Consider the following 20,719-nt stretch of genomic DNA (forward strand, 5'->3'; position numbering starts at 1 on the left):
GAAGTTCCGTGCACTCTGCTTTGGTGGCCCAGATCCCAAGTTCGGATCCCAGGTGCGGACCTACACCACTCTTCAAGCCATGCTGTGGCAGCGTCCCACATATATAGTAAAGGAAGATGGGCACGGATGTGAGCTCAGGGCCAGTCTTGCTCAGCAAAAAGAGGAGGATTGGCAGCAGTTAGCTCAGGGCTAATGCTCCTTAAAAAAAAAAAGAAAAATGCATTTGGTAAAAGCCCTTATAATGACTAAAAAAACCAAATGAAAAACACATCTTGTGTACACACATTTGCACATACTTACGAATATATACAGGTTCATTCTTAATTATAATAAAATGTATGGGTAAAATATGGGAGGATATACAGTAGTGGATAATCAGAGAATAGAAATGTTTTAGAGCAAAAAAAGTACATTAGGGGTGAAATAAAAATTTTGAGGGGCCGGCCGAATGGTTAAGTTCGCGCCCTCTGTGAGGGCAGCTTCGGATCCTGGGTATGGACATGGCACTGCCCATCAGGCCACGCTGAGGTGGCATCCCACATGCCACAACCAGAAGGACCCACAGCTAGAATAGACGACTACGTACTGGGGGGCTTTGGGGAGAACAAGAGAAAAAAAGCAGAAGAAAAAGAAGATTGGCAACAGACGTTCACTTCCCTGCTGAGGTGGGTCTGTGCTTCTGAGGTCCCTGACCTGCTGGCTCTGGGCTTCCAGGAGCCGGCCTGGCAGTAGGCTGAATAGTGGATTGGAAGGTGGGGTCTGTGTTCGAATGACATCTCTGTTAATGCTCGCATCCATGACTTGGTTTAAGTTCCCACAGCTCTGAGCCTTCGTGGTTCACCTGTCCAGTGGGTTGGGTACAGCAGCTAACCCCTTCACAGGGTGACTGTGGGGTCAGATTCACTCCTCCAGCCACTGTTCACTCAGAGCCTCCCTTGTGAAGGCGCCATGTTGGCGCTGGGGAAATCGGAATGGACGACGCAGACACAGCCCCATGGAGCCTGAGTCCAGGGAGGGAGGGTGGAAACATACACATCATTGGATCTCAAGCAATCCAGGCAGTGAGGTCCAGAGGCCTTCCTGGAGGAAGAGACATCTGAGCTGAGAAAGAGTTAGGAGGGGCAGACAGGAAGAGCAGTGAGGTCGGAGAGAAGGCACGTGGGTGGAAGGAAATGAGTCCTGGACACCGTGTGAAAGGCATCGGCCCCTGCCTGTCTGCAGCCTCTAGGGGGCCACTCCCTCTCTCTGTCTCCTACCCCTTTCTATGGATGATCCTGCCAAAACCCTAGGTTACTGTGTACTTCTCACAATACTTTGTATGTTTTAAAAAAATGAACATAAACACTGAATCATTTCCTATAATACGTTTGCACTCAAAGTTTCAGAGGTTTCTGTAAAAACAAGATACAATAATTGAAAGATTTATTATTATAAATCAATGTATCACAACACATCTACATATGTCAATGACAAGTAAAAATAATCTCTGCTTGATTCAGACATTTGATAATAGAAAAGATCAAAATAACAGAAATGAACACAAATGTCAACTAAAAGCCAATTATTGAGAAATAATACTAATTAAATCTTTAATATTTAGAAGTTACTACTCTTAAAATGAAAATTTAAAATATACAAAGCATTGATTGCCCTATCCGATAGTCTTGACAGTTGTTTCATAACAAATATTCCAGATGTAAAAACCTTTCTTTCATTTTGCAGTGACCCTGGTCAAATTGTCGAGAGGGCGTCCACCAGCATCTTCAACTTGGGTCTATATGTTCCTTCACAGAAGCTCATTTCCTTTTTTTAATGAGGAAGACATTTTGTCTGCTTGTCCTAATTTTGGTTCTGCTGTTGGAATCGATATTGTTAATTCAGATTTCAGATCGGATTCTGGTTCCCTGCTGAGACAGTTCGCAACACTCACATCTTCATCTCTTTGCATTTCTCCTCTTAAAGTATTCACGAAGAACCGTAGCCTATAGCAAATACTTAAATACTGGAGTACTCCAGTGAACATTACTGAGCAGTATTTGAATAATGTAACTTCAGAATCTCCTAGCAAGATTAGCAGTACTACACAGAAGCCCACATCGAAATAACCAATTTAAGACTTATTTTACTTCTAAACGCCTTTATTTCTCAGAATACCATTCACAAGATTTGTATAAAGGATACTCTGCATATAAACTTAATATTTATTTTAGTTGCAGGAATGACTCACTGATGTGGTCTATCCACACAATGGAATATTATTCAGCCTTAAAAAGGAATGAAATTCTGACACATGCTACAACATGGATGAGCCTTGAAAACATTACTCTAGGGGCCAGCCCCATGGCCGAGTGGTTAAGTTCGTGCACTCCACTTCAGCGGCCCAGGTTTCGCCAGTTCGAATCCTGGGTGTGGACATGGCACCGCTCATCAAGCCATGCTCAGGTGGCGTCCCACATGCCGCAACTGGAAGGACCCACAACTAAAAATACACAACTATGTACCGGGGGGCTTTGGGAGAAAAAAGAAAAACAAAATCTTAAAAAAAAAGAAAACATTATTCTAGGTGAAGTAAGCCAGATGCAAAAAGACAGACATTCTATGATCCCACTTATATTATACAAAGTACCTAGAGGAGTTAAACTTTTATTCTATTTATTTATTTTTTTTGTGAGGAAGATCAGCCCTGAGCTAACATCTGCTGCCAATCCTCCTCTTTTTGCTGAGGAAGACTGGCCCTGAGCTAACATCCGTGCCCATCCTCCTCTACTTTATATGTGGGATGCCTGCCACAGCATGGTTTGATAATCGGTGCCACATCTGCACCCAGGATCCAAACCAGCGAACCCTGGGCCGCAAAAGCGGAATGTGCACACTTAACTGCTGCGCCACCGGGCTGGCCCCTAAACTTTTAGAGGGAGAAAGCAGAATAGTGGTTACCACGGGCTGGGGAGGGGGGAATGGGGAGTCAGTTAGTGTTTCATGGGGACAGTGTTTATGTTGGGGATGATGAAAAGATTCTGCAGATCGATGGCGGTGATGGTTGCACAACAATGTGAATGTACTTAAGGCCACTGCATTGTACACGTAAAAATGGTTAAAGTGGTAAATTTTATGATATGTATATTTTACCACAATTTAAAAAAAACGAATGACTCACTGTTAGCAGAGACAGCTGCTGGATCAGCCACAGCAAGACTGAGTCCATGATGATGACTTTCTCTCCTGTTTCCGCATTTCCTCTTAACATTGGTGGGTTCTTCTGAAGCCATAATGCCTCCATATTGCTTGTTAAGCTTTAACTGTGGCAGGAAAATTATAATATTTTTACCTGACTTTTTTGACTGATTTTTTTCAGGATCAGGACCAGCCACATAATTTGTGGGGCCCACGCGGGCTCCTTGATCAAAAATTATTAAGAATTTTCAAGATGGCAATGACGGAGCATTAAACGAAGTGCAGGATCTTTCTAAGCTCTGGGCCCTGCACAGTTGCACAGGTCTCATGCCCATGAAATCAGCCCTGCTCAGGATTCAGAAAGACACAAATTTCCTGAGAAATGTTGAGAAGTCATTCCCGCTTGGAAACACGAAAGCAGAAGCATGTGACCCAGTGGCTGCTGCAGGCATCTTAAAAGGAATCCCCTTGAGAATAAAGCCAACCTACCAAGTTGGTGGCATGGAGAGATGGAAGAAACCTAGGTGGGTGAGGCACTGGGTCAACAGCCTTGGAGCTCCAGGGAGGTAAGAACTCCAATTCATTGAACCAGTTTATTCTTGGTTTTCTGTTATTTACAACCAAGAGTGTCCAAGTGCTCCATGTCCTAAAGAAACTTGCTTCCTCCTCCTTGCAGCCCCCTCTGGTTCCCCTCCAATTGCTCCCCTCCTTCCAAAAAAAAAGTTTATAATTTTTTGCAATTTGTCTCCTATTTTTCATTTAAGCTTCTCTAACTTTTCATTCAAACTCGAACTGCCCTAAAGGAGTGTCTATCTGTGCTGTTTCCATTTCCTCACCCCTACATAATCTGGCTTTCTCCTCCCCTCTTCTCTGCAAACAGCACCCCCCAACGTCTGTGATGACCACTCAGTTACCCAGGCCAATGGGCACTCTCCTGGCCTTGTGGCTGTCCATGCTGAGCATTCCCAGACCAAGCCTTCAGCCAAGGAGCCTTTAGCCTTACATTGAACTCAGCAAGCATTTCAATGAATTTGGAGGTTATTAAGCACAGCCAAAGCACATGCATTTGGAAAAGAGAAGTCCATGTTTACTTTTCCCGAGGAGATAATAAGTTCTTGCAGGACGGATTCTCCTCCTGCAGAATCTGAGACCCCCGGAGATCTGGGGCCTGGCTGGAGAACCGCTGGCCCCCAACCGTATCACGGCCTCTGTCTTCTCGTCCCTACCAGACCCTTTCCTCTCACCACGCTTTTGGTCACACCTCAATCTCCAGCCCCCTTCAATCCTTGCTTTCACGGCAGCGAGAACCTTCTAGCTGTACTCAGGCTGTTACTCTTGTAGTGTCTCCAACAACCCTCATGCCCTCAATCAGCTTTTAAAGCTTTAATCAGACACATTATTTTCTTGCTTCAAATTCTCCAATGGCTTCCTGTGGCACTTATGGCAAAATGTGACTTCCTTACAAAAAAGCCAGGAAAAGCCTCGTGATGGGGCCCTGCCAGCTCTCTGCCTCCTGGCTGGTCAACCCTTCCATCCACACTGGCTTCGCCTTCCTGGAATACACTGAACTTGACCTCTGATTCTGCCATTCCCTTTGCTTGGAAAACGCCTCCCTCACATCTTCTAAGACTGTCCCTCCTCATCCTTCAGGTCTTAGGTCACAGGTCATCGCCTGCAGGGCCACACCGGCTGCCTCCTAACAGCTGCTCCCTCCTCTCCCAGCTGCAGCCGCTGTGCTGCTTGGATGGGGCTGCCTTGGCTCAGCTGCCGGGTGCGCCCCGGTTTGTCTAAACCGGTGGAATTCCATCCCCCTGGCCACAGGGATTGGCTGAGGCAGAAGCACGTGCCCTAAGATGGTTCAATCGGAGGGAAGCCCAGGACTTTACTCCCACAGCTGGGGAAGAGATTTTCTCCTCAGACGTGGCCTCAGACACACGTGGGCCCTAGGACAGTGGGCAGTTGTCCTGCAACTGTAAGAGGAGTCCACCTTAATGAGGAGGAAGGTAAGCCTGAGGAGGCCAGAGTGGAAAGTGTGTCACCCATGACATTGTTGAGTCCCCAGGCGAAGCCATCTTGAAGCCCTGCATGCCTTTGGGCCACATGGACCAAGACGGTCCCTCATTAAGCCAGCTGGTCCCTCATTAAGCCAGCCGGGGGAGCAGGGCATGGCGAGACTCTTGGTGGGCAGGAGGAACCTGATTGACAGCCCTTAGAGAAGCCCCACTCCCCACCCCTCGCCAGATCGCGCTGGTTCATCATCGTCACTGCACTTACACCACCATCGAAAGGGACTATTTTTGCTTTGTTTTGTTAACTGTTCCTGTCCATCCATACAGCAGGGGCCTCGTCTGTTTTCACTGAAGTGGCTCCTGCAGGATGTGGCACACAGTTGGTGCTCAATTAATGCTGGTGCATGACTGATGCCCTGTGCGCCAGCTGTTTCTTTTCTCCTTTTTTTTCTTTTTTTGCTGTTGCCGTCCTCACATCCTGGAATGTCTCGCTCCCCAGCGAGACCATGTGCTTCATCCATTTGACAGTTTTTAACTGAACACCTACTATGAGTCAGGCACTATTCTAGAAGCTGGGAAAACAGCACTGGACCAAACAATATAAATACCGCATTCATGGATCTTACCTTCTAGTGAGGGAAAGACAGATAGTTAACAAGTGAATGAGGAAAACAGGCGAGTTGACAACTGGGGATAAATGCTGTGCAGGAAAGTGAAGCGGAGGAGGAGGGAGATGAGGTGGGTGGGGGATGAGCAGATATAACTAGGGAGCTTAGAGGTGGCCTCATTGGGAAGGTGGCATTTGAGCAAAGACTTGAATGAGCTGAGGGAGTCAGCCAAGTGGATCCATGGAGAGAAACACTGCAGGCAGGAAACAGGAAAGGACCAGAGAGAGGAACACGCCTGCCATGTGCTAGAAACACGGGGAGGCCAGTGGGGCTAGAATGTAGTGAGCGGGGAGAACAGCAGGAGGAGGTGGGGCCAAGTGGTAACGGGGGCGGGACTTATACAGGGATTTGGGGTTTTACTGAGAGTAAAGGACAAACCCTTGGTGGATTCTGATCATCAGAGTGACATGGTCTGAAGTGTATTTTTAAACAATTCCTCTTGCTTCTGTGTCTGAGGCTACTGCAACAGTCCTGGGGAGCAGCAGTGGTGAAGGCCGAAGAAGTGACAGAGCCTAGAGTATTCGCTGGCTGGTAGAATGTGAGAGAAGCAGAGAAGTCAGAGGACTTCAAGGTTTTGGTCTGAGAAACTGGACAGATGAAGATCACTGATGGGGACAAGAAAGATAGTGGGAGGAGCAGGTAAGGAAGGGAAATTAGGAGTTTGGTTTTGGACATGCCCCCAGGCATCCAAATGGAGATGCTGAGCGGGCGGTGAGAGCTGAGTTCAGGGCAGAGATCTAAGCTGCAGACACAAATTTGAGAAACCTCAGCATATGGATGATATTTAAAGCCAGGAGCCCCCAGGGGATCATGAAAGGCGTGAGCGTGGATACAGAGATGAAGTCTAGGACTGAACATGGGATTTCTGAATGTTTTTGAGGTCGTGGACAGGAAGAGGAACCAGCAAAGGAGATAAAGAGCAGCCAGGGAAGTTGGAAGGAAGTTGGAAGGAGGGGCCAGTATCCTGGAAGCCAGGCAACAGCATTTCACGGAAGAGGGTGGGACCAGCCAGGCCAAATCCTACTGATAAGAGGACTGAGAAGCACCAGTGGAGTAACACTGTGGGGGTCACTGGTACTTTGACAAGAGGGCAGGGACTGAAACTTTGCTAACTGCCATACATAGCAGGCCCTGAACAAACACTTATTGACTGTTATTGGTGAATAGCCGATTTCAACAGCCTTCCGAATGGCCCTGTTCTGGTCTTCCCTCCTTCAATCCAAGGACGCTGCCACAAAGGGATCTTTCTAAAACACATATAGGATCACTCTCCACTTATATCTTAAATGCAAATCACGCTGGGATGAATATGTGGAAAGTTGTGTACTTTGTGGTACTCTTTGTAATAGGAGAATATTGGAAATAACATGAGACTTCAACAACAGGAAATTGGTTATGGCAGCCAGGATGCATCTAAACAGAATACTATGCAGCCATTAAAAGAGTGCTCTGGAATATTTAGCGACTGGGCACAGAACAGTATACACAGTGAGAGCTTATTTTTGTATTAAACAGCACAAGAGTCTATAAAGCAGGGGTTGACAAACATTTCCTGTAAGGGCCAGACAGTAAATATTTTAGGCTTTGAGAGCCACATCTCAGGCACGATTATTGTTTTAATGTGAAACCTTTGCTCAACTAACACACTTCCATCCAGGTCTGCCCTGAGTAACCTATTCAAAACTGCAATCTATCTACCCATCTCCTTTACTTTGCTCATTGTTTTTGGTTTCCCATAACACTTATCACTCTTTAATAGACTAAATCATTTACTTTTTAATATACTTGTTTATTATCTATACCCGTCTTTTTCTTCCCAACCCTCAAGAACGTAAGCTCCAGGAGGGCAGGGTTCTGTGTTCACTGATGTATTCCAGGCTCCTACAACAGTGCTAGGCACACGGTAGAGGATCACTAAACATTTGCTGAATATATGAATGAATGTCATATTACTTTTAAAATTAGAAACCCAATATACAAAACAAAAAACCCAGACATCTCCCGTGAGTCCCCATCCCTAAGGAAGGAAGTCCACAAACTTGGCCAGGCATTGAAGTCCCCTCACGGTCCCGCCCACCTCTCCAGCCTCCCAAACCCCCCCAGACCCGCCCCCCGCCCCGGACGCGCAGTTCACCCCCGGCGACACCTCTCACCGCCACTAGGAGGCGCCCGTGCTCAACAGCCTGCAAAGCGCAAACACCAGTCGCACGTGACCTGCGCCGCATCCACGTGACCGGCGTCGCACTCGGTGGGCGTCACGTGACGGACTCAGCTTTCCTCCAATCGCTGTGCACGTTGTGGGGATTCCACCCAGAACCAGGCCCGAGACTTAAAACACCCCATACTCCCGGCGCCCAGGCGGGCTGGTTCCTTGCTTCCAGCTGGGCGGCGGTGTCTCTCTGGGGGCCTCTTCCAAAACGGCTTCTTGAGGCCGAGGCCTACAGCGGGCTCAGTACCGGAAGTGACGTCTCCCAGAGGGGCCGGAAGTGGCAGTGGAGGGAGGGAAGATGGCGGAGGTGGTGAGTCCGGTGCCCGGGGCGGGGCGGAGGGAACCAGGGGAGGTGGGTAGAGCCCGAGGCCCCCCAGTAGCCGACCCTGGCGCCGCGCTGTCTCCCCAGGGGGAGATAATCGAAGGCTGCCGCCTGCCCGTGCTGCGGCGGAACCAGGACAACGAAGATGAGTGGCGTGAGTGACGTCGGGGGGGCGGGGCTAAGGAACCTAAGGGCGAGGGGCGGGAGAGAGTCAACCGAACCCTCGGGAGGGGGAGGGGCCTCTAGAATCCTGGGCGGGCGGGACGCAGACACTCAGCAGGGGCGTGGCTTTTAGCTCCGAGACGGACAGGGCGGGGCTTGGAGAGAGGGCGGCACTTGGTGACTAACGGGGGCTTGGGCGAGAGCTTCCAAGTGCTGGGGCTTAGGGATTCGGCCGGGGGTGGAGTTTAGGTCGTGGGAGGGTGGAGCCTCATGGCCAGGCCTATCTAAGGCCCCCGTCTGTGCTGTTCCCACAGCCCTGGCCGAGATCCTGAGCGTGAAGGACATCAGTGGCCGGAAGCTTTTCTACGTCCATTACATTGACTGTGAGTTCTGGGCTGCGGTGAGGTGGGGCTGCAGGGCAGGGTTGGGGGACAGCCTCTGGCATTCCCTCCTGAGCCATCCCCCCTGCTGCAGTCAATAAACGCCTGGATGAATGGGTGACCCACGAGCGGCTGGACCTAAAGAAGATCCAGTTCCCCAAGAAGGAGGCCAAGACCCCCACCAAGAACGGACTTCCTGGGTCCCGCCCCGGCTCTCCAGAGAGAGAGGTGGTGAGTAGGTCCCCTGCTTCACGTCTTCTCTCCTGCCTCCTACTTCTCTCATCTCTAGGCCTCAGTGGCTCCTGGATGGGCAGGAGGCAGTGCCCTCCCACCCTGGCTTCAGCTCACAAAGGATGGGGGCCAAATTGCAGATGTAGCTTTCAGAGTCCAGTGGCTATTCCTGTGTCCTTGAGAGGGCAGAGGGTGGGGTTTAATCACTCTATGCTGAGGGGCCCCTACTCCCTTTCCCATCCCACCACCAAGCCCACCCCAGAGGAAGACCCTGGACCTATCTCTACAGCCGGCCTCCGCCCAGGCCAGCGGGAAGACCTTGCCAATCCCGGTCCAGATCACACTCCGCTTCAACCTGCCCAAGGAGCGGGAGGCCATTCCCGGTGGCGAGCCCGACCAGCCGCTCTCCTCCAGCTCCTGCCTGCAGCCCAACCACCGCTCAACGGTACCCTCAGCAATTCCAGGGACCTTGCTTTCCTCTCAGGTCCCACCTTCTCTACCTTCTGACCCACCTTTCTTGGTTTCTCTCTACAGAAACGGAAGGTGGAGGTGGTTTCACCGGCAACTCCCGTGCCCAGCGAGACAGCCCCGACCTCAGTTTTCCCCCAGGTGAGTCCCCTAAACCATCTCTTCTTCCCTTCCTTCCTTCTACCTCCTGGCGGCCCCTCTGAGGCTAATCTCACAGCCCCCCTTCTGTTCCTTCCATCTTACTTGCAGAATGGATCAGCCCGTAGGGCAGTGGCAGCTCAGCCTGGACGGAAGCGCAAATCGAATTGTTTGGGCACTGATGAGGTGGGTCTGGGGATGGGGGAGGCTGGGTGAAAAGCAGGGGACACCGGCAGGGTGGAGCATTTAGTGACTGGTTTGAAAATAAAGAAGGAGGGGTGGGCAGCTGTGGTGTTGGTGGGATTAGGAACCAGGCAGAGCTCATTCAGATGAGATCTTTTCCAAGTTTTGAATGAAAACTTCCCAAGTCTTGGTTTCTTTATCTGGAAAGGGGATGATATTACCTAGGGTTGCTGTTAGACCTGCATAAGGAAACCTCGGGAAGGGGTGTGTAGGCGGTAGTGTCCTGCTTCTGTAATCTGGTATCTTCCACTGGCCCTGGGCAGGACTCCCAAGACAGCTCAGATGGAATACCGTCGGCTCCACGCATGACTGGGAGCCTGGTGTCCGACCGGAGCCACGACGACATCGTCACCCGGATGAAGAACATCGAGTGCATCGAGCTGGGCCGGCACCGCCTCAAGCCGTGGTACTTCTCCCCGTACCCGCAGGAGCTCACCACGCTGCCCGTCCTCTACCTCTGCGAGTTCTGCCTCAAGTATGGCCGGAGCCTCAAGTGTCTGCAGCGCCACTTGGTACGAGGGGTCCCAGGGGGCTGCCCTCCTAGCACTCCCCTCCTTGCCCCCACCCCTGATCCTCCTCTCTTTCTCAGACCAAGTGTGACCTGCGACATCCTCCAGGCAACGAGATTTACCGCAAGGGCACCATATCCTTCTTTGAGATCGATGGACGTAAGAACAAGGTGGGTGGCTGAGGGGCACTGGGGGAAATAAATGAGCAGCTTCTTCCTGCCCAGGAACACACTAACCAGTCTGGCCAACACTCCCATCTTTACTGAGTTCCTGCTGTAGGGCACGTGCTGGGAGGTACAAAGACAACCAGGGATTCGACAGAATCTCTCCTCTCTGGGAGCTCACAGTCCGTGGGGAAAACAGACGTGCCAACAGCCACTTAGATCCCATTCTGACAAGTGTCATGAAACACAGGGTGGGTTATCAGGACCCAGGGGAGGTGGTCAGCAAAGCTTCCCAGAGGAGGTGACCTTAGAGCCTTGACATGGAGGGTGAGGTGGGTAAGGGAATCCTGCAGGGCAGGCTTGGGGGCACAGAGACCGAGTGTGAGAAAGGTGAGGAGCTTCTGGCTGAAGGGCAGAGAGGACGAGGCCAGGCTGTTACAAGGGACAGAGCACAGGTGGTGGGAATGAGATCAGTCAGGGCGGGGTAGAGGACACTCCCAGGTTTGGGGCTTCAAAACTGCTTCAGTCTGTGGCTGTGGGGAGGGAGGAGGGAGTAACCTGGAGGGACCGTTGAAAGTGACTCCCCCACTCCGGGGGCAGGAGGAGGGGAGGGAGAGGCAGGCACCGTGACTGGTGGGGAGAGCTCTGGCTCGGGTGCTGGGGGAGCATGAGAGGAAGATGCTGCTGTAACGACTGTTCTGTATTCCTCACTGTGGACTTGGGCATCCAAATGACAGTGCCCAGCAGGTGGCAAAAAGCCAGCTCTGAATGCAGGAGAAAGCACGGAAAAATAAACGAGCAAGATTAGTAACTTTGCTGAGGAATTCCTCAGGCTACTGTTGGTTCAATTTCAGAGTTCCTTACCTCTGTCGTGGAATGGATCAGTTCCCAGGAGGTGTGACCGTAGGCGGGAGAGTTATGTTTTTTGACAGCCAGGCTCCTAAGACTGTCACACAGGCAGAGCTTCCCTCCTAAGCTTTGGTCAGTCTTTCTTCCTGGGAATATGTCCGTTTGTTGACTGTTAACTATAACAGTGGAAGGCAGTGGAGGGCCCCAGGCCAGACCGTGGGGGTCCAGGGAGCCGGGGGAAGCCTGCCCAGCTCACCGGGGAGGCAGGCTGTCAAACAGCTGGTTCACGGGCTCTTCGACACTGAGAAGTGGCCCTGTCTGAGCAGCAGGGACAGCCTGGCCGATGGACTAGGTGGGCCCCAGGGAGGAAGGCTCATCACCTGTCACCTTGGGGTACAGAGAAGCTCCTGGCTGACGCTGGCCCCTCGGCCACCCTCAGAGTGGGTACTCAGAGTGGTGACAGGCCTTTTCCTCTGCAGAGTTACTCGCAGAACCTGTGTCTCCTGGCAAAGTGTTTCCTCGACCACAAGACGTTGTACTATGACACAGACCCCTTCCTCTTCTACGTCATGACGGAGTATGACTGCAAGGGCTTCCACATCGTGGGTTACTTCTCCAAGGTCAGTGCTGGGCTAGCTGCCCGCAGCCCTGCCCTGCGCCACGTCCCTTCCCTCACACTCACCGCCCCTCTTTCCCAGGAGAAGGAGTCGACGGAAGACTACAACGTGGCCTGCATCCTGACCCTGCCTCCCTACCAGCGCCGGGGCTACGGCAAGCTGCTGATAGAGTTCAGTAAGTACCCGTGCTCCCGGCCAGGGGCTGCGGGGGTGCTCCCACCACGGCCTCACGCACATGAGCAGGGCTGCCATGATCCTCAGCTCTGGCTGTGCGGCCCAGCCACAGGGAAGCTGGCCAGAAATAGAGATGGGACTCTCCCAAGGCTCTCTCCGTCCGCAGGCTGGCTGCCCTGCTCATCTGGGCTAGGTTCTCAGCCCCTCACTGTGCCTCGGCCAAGCTTCTAAGCACCACCCAACTTTTCCCCAATCTGACTCATCTGCTCCTGCCCAGGGCCGTGGGCAGAAGCCGAGTGAGCCACTGTTGCTCATCCGTCTGGTACTGTGTCATCATACAAGCTCCTGGGCAAGGACCAGTGGTTCAGGCCCGCAGGTATCCCTGAGCCTTGCCGATAGATGTTCAAAATGCTGTCAGCTCAGCAGACGATGTAAGCAGTGACTTGCATGAACTTGGCCCCTGTCCCTTGCATTCAGTCAGGTCAGTCTCTTAAAGCCCAGAAGGAACTCTGCTCCTTGTCATTCATGAACTTGTCAGTGTCACCCCAAGCACCCTCTGCTTCCAGGCCTCTTCCCCCGTCCCATTCAACTCACCACTCACTGAACCCTTGAGGTCATCAGGCTCTGACCTGGGAGACAGGGAGGGAGCCTTAGCTGTCTGTCTGGGGAAGACACGGAGGCTTGACTCGATCAAGGTCACGGTCCATGTGAGAAATTTTGTTGGTAGAATGATGCCAAGATGGGATCATATCGTCAGGAAACTCTCAGCCTGGTGGAGCAGGCAGGTGCTTAAACTCAGCTCAAGCCTTGCAGCTCAGACCTCAGTGGAGACAGGCCATGGGCGGGGCCACCAAGGAGGCGTGCTCAGTTGGGCGGACAGTTCACAGGGTGAGCGGGTGTTCACTGGGGAGGGGACAGGAGTTCCCTACCACGGAGGAGGCAAGTGTGGCCTCCAGTTGATCTGTCAGGATTCCACATACACTGGACCCAGCAAAGCTGAGTCGGACCCCAGGTGTCCGACTGGCTTCCTCCTCTGTGCTTCCTTTCTCTAAAGCACTAGCCTCTGTTCCTCTCCCACTGGGCTGCTTGGTGGAAGTCACAGGAAGTTGGGCAAGAGGGTAAGACTGGCTGATAGAGATGTATCAAGGCGGGGAAAACAGAAAGGGCGATGGTCCAACATGAGGCTGGTTATGACTGAGGGTGCGAAGGGCTTCTGGAAGTAGTGGCGACATCGCAGAGCCTGACAGGGAGAATGAAGACTCTACCCAAAGACACCAAGCCACTCAGGGTTTTGCAGGGCCTGAGGGTCTCACCAGCAACTGGCTGCCAGTGCCCAGGAGTCAGCCGGTGGAGGAGGGCAGAGCAGAGTGGGAGGGGTGGAGCCACGGGAGGTCCGTTACCTGCTGAGGAAGGGCCTGCCTCTGACTGGTGCTCCTCTCCTGGCATCCTCACAGCCACCGGGTCAGGCCAGCCTGGTCTTCGAGCCGCTAGTGCTCCTTAGGTCAAGCTCAGTGGACTTTCATGTGAGAAGCCAAGCACCCTCAGGCCTGGACCAGAGGTGGCGTCTGCCCCACTTCCCTCCTCACGTGCCCAGGCGCAGAGTGTGTGGGATGACAGGAAAATCCGAGGCACTTTCTTTTCATAAACCATTTTCTCTGCACTCCCCTACCCTATTCATAAGCCTTCACTGGCTCCTGAGCACCCCTCCCAGGTGATTGCAGCTACTCTTCGCAGTGCCCTTATCACCCTCCACTGTGCTCAGCACCCAGGTGAAGAGTGAATGCTCATCAGTCCTTTAGGAGGAAACTGAGGCACGGTTCCCAGGATGGGAGCCAGGCAGTCTGTCTCTGCAACTTGTGCTCTTGAACGTTGGTTGCATGAAGCTGTGACCGCTTCCCCACCCACTCCTGCTTCATTGTTTTAGGCTATGAACTCTCCAAAGTGGAAGGGAAAACGGGGACCCCTGAGAAGCCCCTCTCAGATCTTGGCCTCCTATCCTACCGAAGCTACTGGTCCCAGACCATCCTGGAGATCCTGATGGGGCTGAAGTCGGAGAGCGGGGAGAGGCCACAGATCACCATCAAGTGAGCCTGGCCCCATGTACCGGGGGGTGCATCCCCTGTCTCTTCCGGGGCTTTCTCACCCCTGGGGCTCCCGGGGGCCTGGGGCAGAGGTGAAGGCCCCCACGGGACCTGATCTTTGCTTTCTCACAGCGAGATCAGTGAAATCACCAGCATCAAGAAGGAGGATGTCATCTCCACTCTACAGTACCTCAACCTCATCAACTACTACAAGGTAGGGAGGCGGGTAGGGGGAGACAGGTGTGTGTAGGGGTGCACGCTGCAGGCCCCATATGGGCTGACCTGCCTGGCCCCGTCTCCCATCCAGGGCCAGTACATTCTCACACTGTCGGAGGACATCGTGGATGGGCATGAACGGGCTATGCTCAAGCGGCTCCTTCGGATCGACTCCAAGTGTCTCCACTTCACTCCCAAGGACTGGAGCAAGAGGGGAAAGTGGTGACGGGGCACTGCCTGTGGCCGTGTCAACAAAGTCGGCAGAAGCCGGGCTGACAGCTGATCCCGCCCCCACTGGGGCCCGCAAGAGGCACACCAAGGGAGACGGGGCTGAGGACAGCTCCACGAGGAGAGGACAGGCCTGGTAGGAGCCAGCTGGTACCCAGCACCAAGGCGAGCTCAGGGTTCAGGTCAACTCCAAGGTCAGCTCGCTGAAGGCCCAGGCCTGCTGTGAACCAGGGACGTGAGAGAGCCAGGCAGCTGTGTACAGTGAGATGGGGGGTGGGAGCGCTCTGTACAGAGAGCTGGTGGCTGTAAAAATTTCTTTTGTAAAGTAGGAGTTGGGACTGGGGTGGGTACTGGCTGCTAAAATTCTGGCCCCTCTCTTGCCCCTCCCCCCCCCGGCAATAAATTGTTTCTGTAGGCCAGAGCCGTGGAAGGTTCTTGTGGGAGTCAGGGCATGGCTGGCTTAGGGGCTCATGGTGCCCGAAAACTCACAGGTGCTGTGAAGAGCGTGTTTATTGAGGTGATGGGATCAGTGGGTTCAAAGTGAAGAGCTGGTTTATTGGGGTGAAGGGGTCAGTGGCTTTCAGTTTCAAGCTGTGGTTCTCAGTCTTCAGGCACCTGTGCGTGAATCTGCAACAGGAGTCACCACTGCTGTTGGATTTCTGAGAGTGGCTGAGTGGCCCGCGTACTCGGGGAGGGCCCCAACTGGTCAGGATGATAGCCCCTTCTAGACAGGCCAGAGAAGAGTGGTGGGGAAGCTACCCTGCCCTTACCCAGTCTGAGGCTCCAGCAGACGGGACTCCATCTGCCCCCTGTGCTGCCCAGCCCCAAAGCCCCATATCCGCTCAGGAGCAAGGTTCTAGACAACCCGGGAAATAACCTTGAAGTCAGAGAGGGGGAATGGATGGGGCTTGGAAGGAAGAGGACCCATCCATGTACTCACCGCTGCGGCCAGGCTGGGCCAGGTTAGGGCACCGCGCACTTTGGCATCCGGGCCAGGGATGGTCTCCAGGCCCCACAGGGTGAAGCGGCTGAAACTGGCAGTGGCTCCGATAAAGCAGTCCTGGGGAAGGGACTCGGCTCAGCACGGGGCCGCGCGCTCGCCCGCACCCCCTTCCAACCCTGTCCCCCTTTGCTCACGAAGTCCCGCTCCAGCGCCTCCGGGGATTCCACCAGCTCTTGTTCCCCTTGCTCTTCGTTATTCTCCGAACCCTCCGAGAAGTCATGCTTGTCTTCCATCACCATCACGTATCCCACCAGGCCGGGTGGCACCGACACTTCCTCGCCCCGTAGTTTGCGGCCCCGAAACGACACTTCGAGTCCTGGAGGAGGCAGGCGGATGGCCTCACTGAGGGCCTGATACAGGCCTTGCGGGGCAAGCCCGGTGGCGGCCTCCCCGCCACCTCCGGTGGACTACGATCCCCAGGAGCCCTCGCGCCGGTCCTCGCCAAGAAGAGCGCGGTGCCGGCGCGGGGACTGCCGGGAGCCGTAGTCCGGCCACGAGCGCTCACCACCGAGACCCTGGCGGATGGCCGGGGTGAAGAAGCGCCCCACGGGGGCGGGCTGGTTAACCGGGACCTCGCAGGGCAGAAGGTGCAGCGTGACGGGGGCGGCGTCGCGGAGCGTGGCGGTGCGTAAGTGGATGCGGTGTTTGTGGACGGCTACCTCGTCGCTGCTCTCCATCCTCCGCCGCGGTTTGATCGCTCACTAGCTATGGCCAAAGCTGGCGCGGAAAGCGCGCGGAGCTTGTCGGGAGGTCAGGGGCAGTCAGCGCAGAGCCTCCGGGGAAGCGTAGTCCGTCCCTGAAGATCCTTTGCAAGCCCCGCCTCTCTGTGTTCAAGTCCCCAGTTTTTTTCCTTGAAAAATTTTCAGATGCACATTCTTCCTGTAAAAAAAATTTAAAACGATTCCGAGTATACTTTTTATATAGATTTGTAGGGAGTTAGTTCTTTCTCAAATTGTTGAGGATATTTTATCCGAGTTTGTGATTTGTCTTCCAAACCCGTGTATAGGTGATTTTTATCATGCAAGACACTTATTTTTCGTAGTCAAACTTATCAACCGTTTCGTTTGATATCTCTTAGTTTTCTCAATGCTCTCTTTTTTGGTTTAACTCTTCCCTATTGTTTATTTGTTCAGGTACCTAACATATGTGTTGTCAAGTTCTCTCATAAAACATACAAAACTGGTGATTAAGATTAAATTTGCACTTAATTTAGATTTGAGAAAGAGAAAAACATCCCCAACATCCAGGAGCTGGCCTTGGTGCTCTGTTGAACATGAACAATTTCAAAGATTATTGACTTCAGACGAAATCCTTCTGTGACATGAGGGATCGGGACAAAAACAAGGTCCCCTGAAATGACGTGAACACTGACAAAGACACGAACATTGTCCAAACCACAGGAAAGAGGAAACATCCCTCTATCTTGGATAATATGACTCTGGCTTCTTTATGAATTACAGCTTTAGCCTCCGTCTAGTTAGGATTTAACATATCCCATCATAGAAATACTCCCACTTCCTGACAGCCTCCCGGCCAGAGAAAAGCCACACTTCCTTAAACCTCCCCAAATCACCTAACACAAGCCCAAATCCTATAAATCCTTCCTAACACCCGCTTACTGAGATGCCCCACAGCGCAAGAGTAATACACCCGTTTGTTCAGCCATAGATGTGTTCGGTGCTCTTTGCCTGGAGGGTATTGACAGTTTAATCTAGAGAGTCTTGCTTTAGTTTTCTATCAAGAATAAAATACGTAATACTGTTTATTCATGTCTCCTTTTATGTCTCTCAGTACACTTGTGAGGTTTTCTTCATTTATAATAGTTAAAGTTTATTTTTATATTTTAAAGTTTATTCCTGATGGCTTATATTTGTTTCAATTACAAATTAGATCTTTTCTTTCGTTTTATTTTCTGATTTTTATTTATAGCAGAGGTTTGCAGAGCTCACATATAGTCTCTGTCACACTTCCTCAACTTTGTCATTGTATCATGAAAACAACCATGGAGGGGCGGGCCGTGGCCGAGCGGTTAAGTTTGTGCCCTCTGCTTCAGCGCCTGGGGATCCTGAGTGCGGACCTGCACACCGCTCTTCAGGCCATGCTGTGGCAGTGTCCACGTAGAAGAACTAGAATGATCTACAACTAGGATTACAACTAGGTACTAGGGCTTTGGGGTGAAAAAAAACAAACCACAGACAATATGTAAGTGAATAAACGTGGCTGTGTTCCAATAAAACTTTATTTGCAAAAACAGGCAGCGGGCTGGATTGGCCTGCCCACAAACAGGCCATAGTTTTTGGGAAAGCTGTTGATTCTTACATACTAATTTTTTAACCAGATATCTGCTGAATTCTTTTGTTATTCCTAATAGTTTTCATTTTATTTTCTTGGTCCTCCCAGAATTAGTCATCTCACTTCCGAATAATGATAATTTTGCCTCTTCATTACATTGTGTAATTTGTTTTGTTTTCTGGCACTTTCAGAACAATCTCAAGTCTTCCTAGTATCCACGGACATCCTTTCCTTCTTTCTGAAACGTTCATGAGGATGCTTTTGCTGTTTCCCCGATAATCAGGAAGCTGCCTTTCAATTTGTTACTTGTCTCTCCTTAAAACTGTACTTCGAAGGGGTTTTTAACTCAGGAGTAGATGTGGGATTTTATTTTTATATATTTGATCGTGTAAGTTTCTCATAGCCTAGATTTTAGTGATTGAATTCCTATAGTGTGTTCATCTGCCCTACACTTCCTGTGAACTAGTAATTAGATCTAGAAGCTTCATCAGATTCTTTTGGTGGTGGGGGGCGGGGGGCAAGACTTCTTCAAGGGGAGCGGTGTGTCTTTCCATCAGGAGGGACGTAATACCTCCTGTCTGTCCTTTTTGTGAGGTTAGCAGTCATAGGTGATCGGGGTCTGGATCCTTTAATTCATCAGGGGTGACAAAACTGATGTCGTTAAGTCCACCATTTCGTCCTCATTTACCAGCTGGGCTACGTCTGGAAGGAAGACGCCCCCTCATTAACTGTTTGGTTGCCCATTGGTATAGTGAGTATGAGAAAGGCAAAATAATTGCTTGAATTTTTCCTTTTATGTCCCAGTTTTTAAAATAAGTTGTTTCCTGAGCGTGCTCCAGTGGTAACCTTTCAAGAAAAGTATCATTATTAAATAATGAATTTTTAACATTTTGATATGTTTCAGTTAATTGTGTTTATTCTTCTTCTTAATGCTCAAATTGTCCCATATTATGGGGCACTATTGCCCCTTTTGCCACTAGCAGCCTCTTCCAGTTAGCTCCTGAGTCTTTTGATGTGACCCTAGTAGTCTCTTAGAGGTTGACTTGTTTTCTGGAACCACAGGATGTCCCTGGCTCATTTACTGCGGTTCCTGCTCCAGACGTGGAATCCTCTGTTTCTCCCTGGTGCCTTTTGCTAGGAAATGATATTTGCTACTCCAGCCTGACATCAGACTTGCTCACTGCTACTCAGTTGGCTATTGTTTCTAGGTGTTTTCAGTGGACGAAGCCAGGAAGTATGTATTTCACTCTTTTAAAGGGAAAATACATCATGAGTTCATACTGTTACTTCTAGGACTACAGCGTTTTTTCTGACCTCATTGCTCTTACATTTGTATCTTTTTTCTCCATACTACATACACAACAAAGAAGAAAAATGACAACGCTGCAACCAAGGATGTGATGATCACAGTTTAAGAATTTCTCTTGTCGTTCTTTTTTACCTTCAGGTATATTCCACTAGGGATGTGCAATCCCACTGCTGTTCTTCAAAGTCGCTTGAAATCGTTCTCCCTGTGGTTAGGCCACCACCTGGATACATGGTTAGGATCAGTCGTTTCCTTTTGCTTTTAACATTTTGAGATAGCTTTTAAAAAATTTACTTTTGCTTTGTAAGTATGTGATTATTTACATGTTTCCAGATCTTCTGTTCATGGTTCCGACTCCTAGTGACCCTGTGTACAGCAGAGGGAACCCAGCCTGGTCTTTTGGCGCCATCCTCGCTCGCACCTTCAGGCGCTGTATCAGACGCGGCTCCGCTACCATTCCCTGGGTTTTCATGGCCAATTTTTTGGAAGTGGGTAGTTGGGTCCTTTTTCCTAGTCTGTCTTGGTCTGGAAGCTCCGCTGAAACCTGTCCACCATGGGTGACCCTGCTAGTATTTGAAATACTGGTGGCACAGCTTTCAGCATCACAGCAACACCCAGCCACCACAGTATGACAGCTGACAACGTGTGGTTCCCTGACTGGGAAACGAACCCGAGTGGAGGCGATGAGAGCAGCTGAATCTTAACCACCAGACCTCCAAAGGCCAAACCTACAAAGATATTTTTAGAGAAATATATCTCTCTCCCCCGTCCCCTTCAACTCTTCTCTCCTGCCCTCTCTAGGTAACGTTTTAAAATATTTTAGTTTATCTTTCCATTGTTTACTCTTTTAAAATATTAGCAGAAATTTATGTATATTGAATCCAACTTCCTAATATTTTGTTGAGGATGTTTGTGCCTATGTTCGTGAGAGACACTGGTCTGTAGTTTTCCTTTTCTGTGATGTCTTTGGCTGGTTTTGGTGTCAGGGTGATGCTGGTCACATGGAATGAGTTATGAAGCGTTCCCTCTGCTTCTATTTTCTGGAAGAGAATGTAGAGAATTGTTGTTCTTTCTTAGATGTTTTTTTCCGCCACCAGGGGAACCATCTGGGCCTGCTTTCTTTTTTGCAAGGTTATTAATTATTTTTTGTTGTTCATTTTAAAAGAGACTTTTATTTCTTTTGGCTTTACTGAGGCATATTGACAAAGCTGTCAGATATTCAGTGGACATCATGATGATTTGATCCATGTAGACGTCGTGAGAGGGGTCCACCCGT

General features: G+C 50.9%; 2 protein-coding genes and 1 long non-coding RNA gene across 6 annotated transcripts; 1 reads left to right on the forward strand and 2 right to left on the reverse strand.

Annotated features, from left to right (window-relative positions):
* Window positions 1-1,407: 1,407 nt before the first annotated feature.
* On the reverse strand, window positions 1,408-8,140 carry LOC123282078 (uncharacterized). The gene is made up of 3 exons (XR_006522004.2): window positions 8,005-8,140; window positions 3,158-3,299; window positions 1,408-1,854 (listed from the first exon to the last, which is right to left on the reverse strand). It is a non-coding gene; the product is annotated as an uncharacterized lncRNA (long non-coding RNA).
* On the forward strand, window positions 8,093-15,304 carry KAT5 (lysine acetyltransferase 5). 4 transcript variants are annotated; one of them, XM_014844828.3, is made up of 14 exons: window positions 8,093-8,370; window positions 8,470-8,536; window positions 8,859-8,927; window positions 9,019-9,155; window positions 9,445-9,600; window positions 9,690-9,764; window positions 9,873-9,947; window positions 10,268-10,516; window positions 10,594-10,683; window positions 12,006-12,146; window positions 12,225-12,318; window positions 14,242-14,401; window positions 14,531-14,612; window positions 14,706-15,265. In XM_014844828.3, exons 1-14 carry the CDS (start codon window positions 8,359-8,361, stop codon window positions 14,838-14,840), a joined length of 1,542 nt encoding a protein of 513 aa, XP_014700314.1. In that variant the 5' UTR covers window positions 8,093-8,358; the 3' UTR covers window positions 14,841-15,265. The 4 variants fall into 4 exon arrangements, with proteins under 4 accessions (XP_014700314.1, XP_014700315.1, XP_044618342.1 ...); XM_014844829.3 differs by lacking the exon at window positions 9,445-9,600 and having other exon boundaries at window positions 8,113-8,370; window positions 14,706-15,304; XM_044762407.2 differs by having other exon boundaries at window positions 8,344-8,536.
* A 72-nt stretch (window positions 15,305-15,376) lies between these two features.
* RNASEH2C (ribonuclease H2 subunit C) lies at window positions 15,377-16,522 on the reverse strand. The gene is made up of 4 exons (XM_014844830.3): window positions 16,351-16,522; window positions 15,980-16,161; window positions 15,783-15,902; window positions 15,377-15,469 (listed from the first exon to the last, which is right to left on the reverse strand). Exons 1-4 carry the CDS (start codon window positions 16,520-16,522, stop codon window positions 15,443-15,445), a joined length of 501 nt encoding a protein of 166 aa, XP_014700316.1. The 3' UTR covers window positions 15,377-15,442.
* Window positions 16,523-20,719: the final 4,197 nt, after the last annotated feature.

Source organism: Equus asinus, chromosome 17 (genome assembly GCF_041296235.1).
Source record: "Equus asinus isolate D_3611 breed Donkey chromosome 17, EquAss-T2T_v2, whole genome shotgun sequence".
Classification (NCBI taxonomy): Eukaryota; Metazoa; Chordata; class Mammalia; order Perissodactyla; family Equidae; genus Equus; species Equus asinus.

Coding starts and splice junctions, on each gene's coding strand:
- RNASEH2C (XM_014844830.3), bottom strand. CDS start 16,522: ATGGAGAGCAGCGACGAGGTAGCCGTCCACAAACACCGCATCCACTTA. Junction 16,162..16,350: donor CATCCGCCAGGGTCTCGGTG/GTGAGCGCTCGT, acceptor TGCCTCCTCCAG/GACTCGAAGTGTCGTTTCGG. Junction 15,470..15,782: donor GGCCCAGCCTGGCCGCAGCG/GTGAGTACATGG, acceptor CTCCTGTTGCAG/ATTCACGCACAGGTGCCTGA.
- KAT5 (XM_044762407.2), top strand. CDS start 8,359: ATGGCGGAGGTGGTGAGTCCGGTGCCCGGGGCGGGGCGGAGGGAACCA. Junction 9,765..9,872: donor CGACCTCAGTTTTCCCCCAG/GTGAGTCCCCTA, acceptor TCTTACTTGCAG/AATGGATCAGCCCGTAGGGC. Junction 14,402..14,530: donor AGGCCACAGATCACCATCAA/GTGAGCCTGGCC, acceptor GCTTTCTCACAG/CGAGATCAGTGAAATCACCA.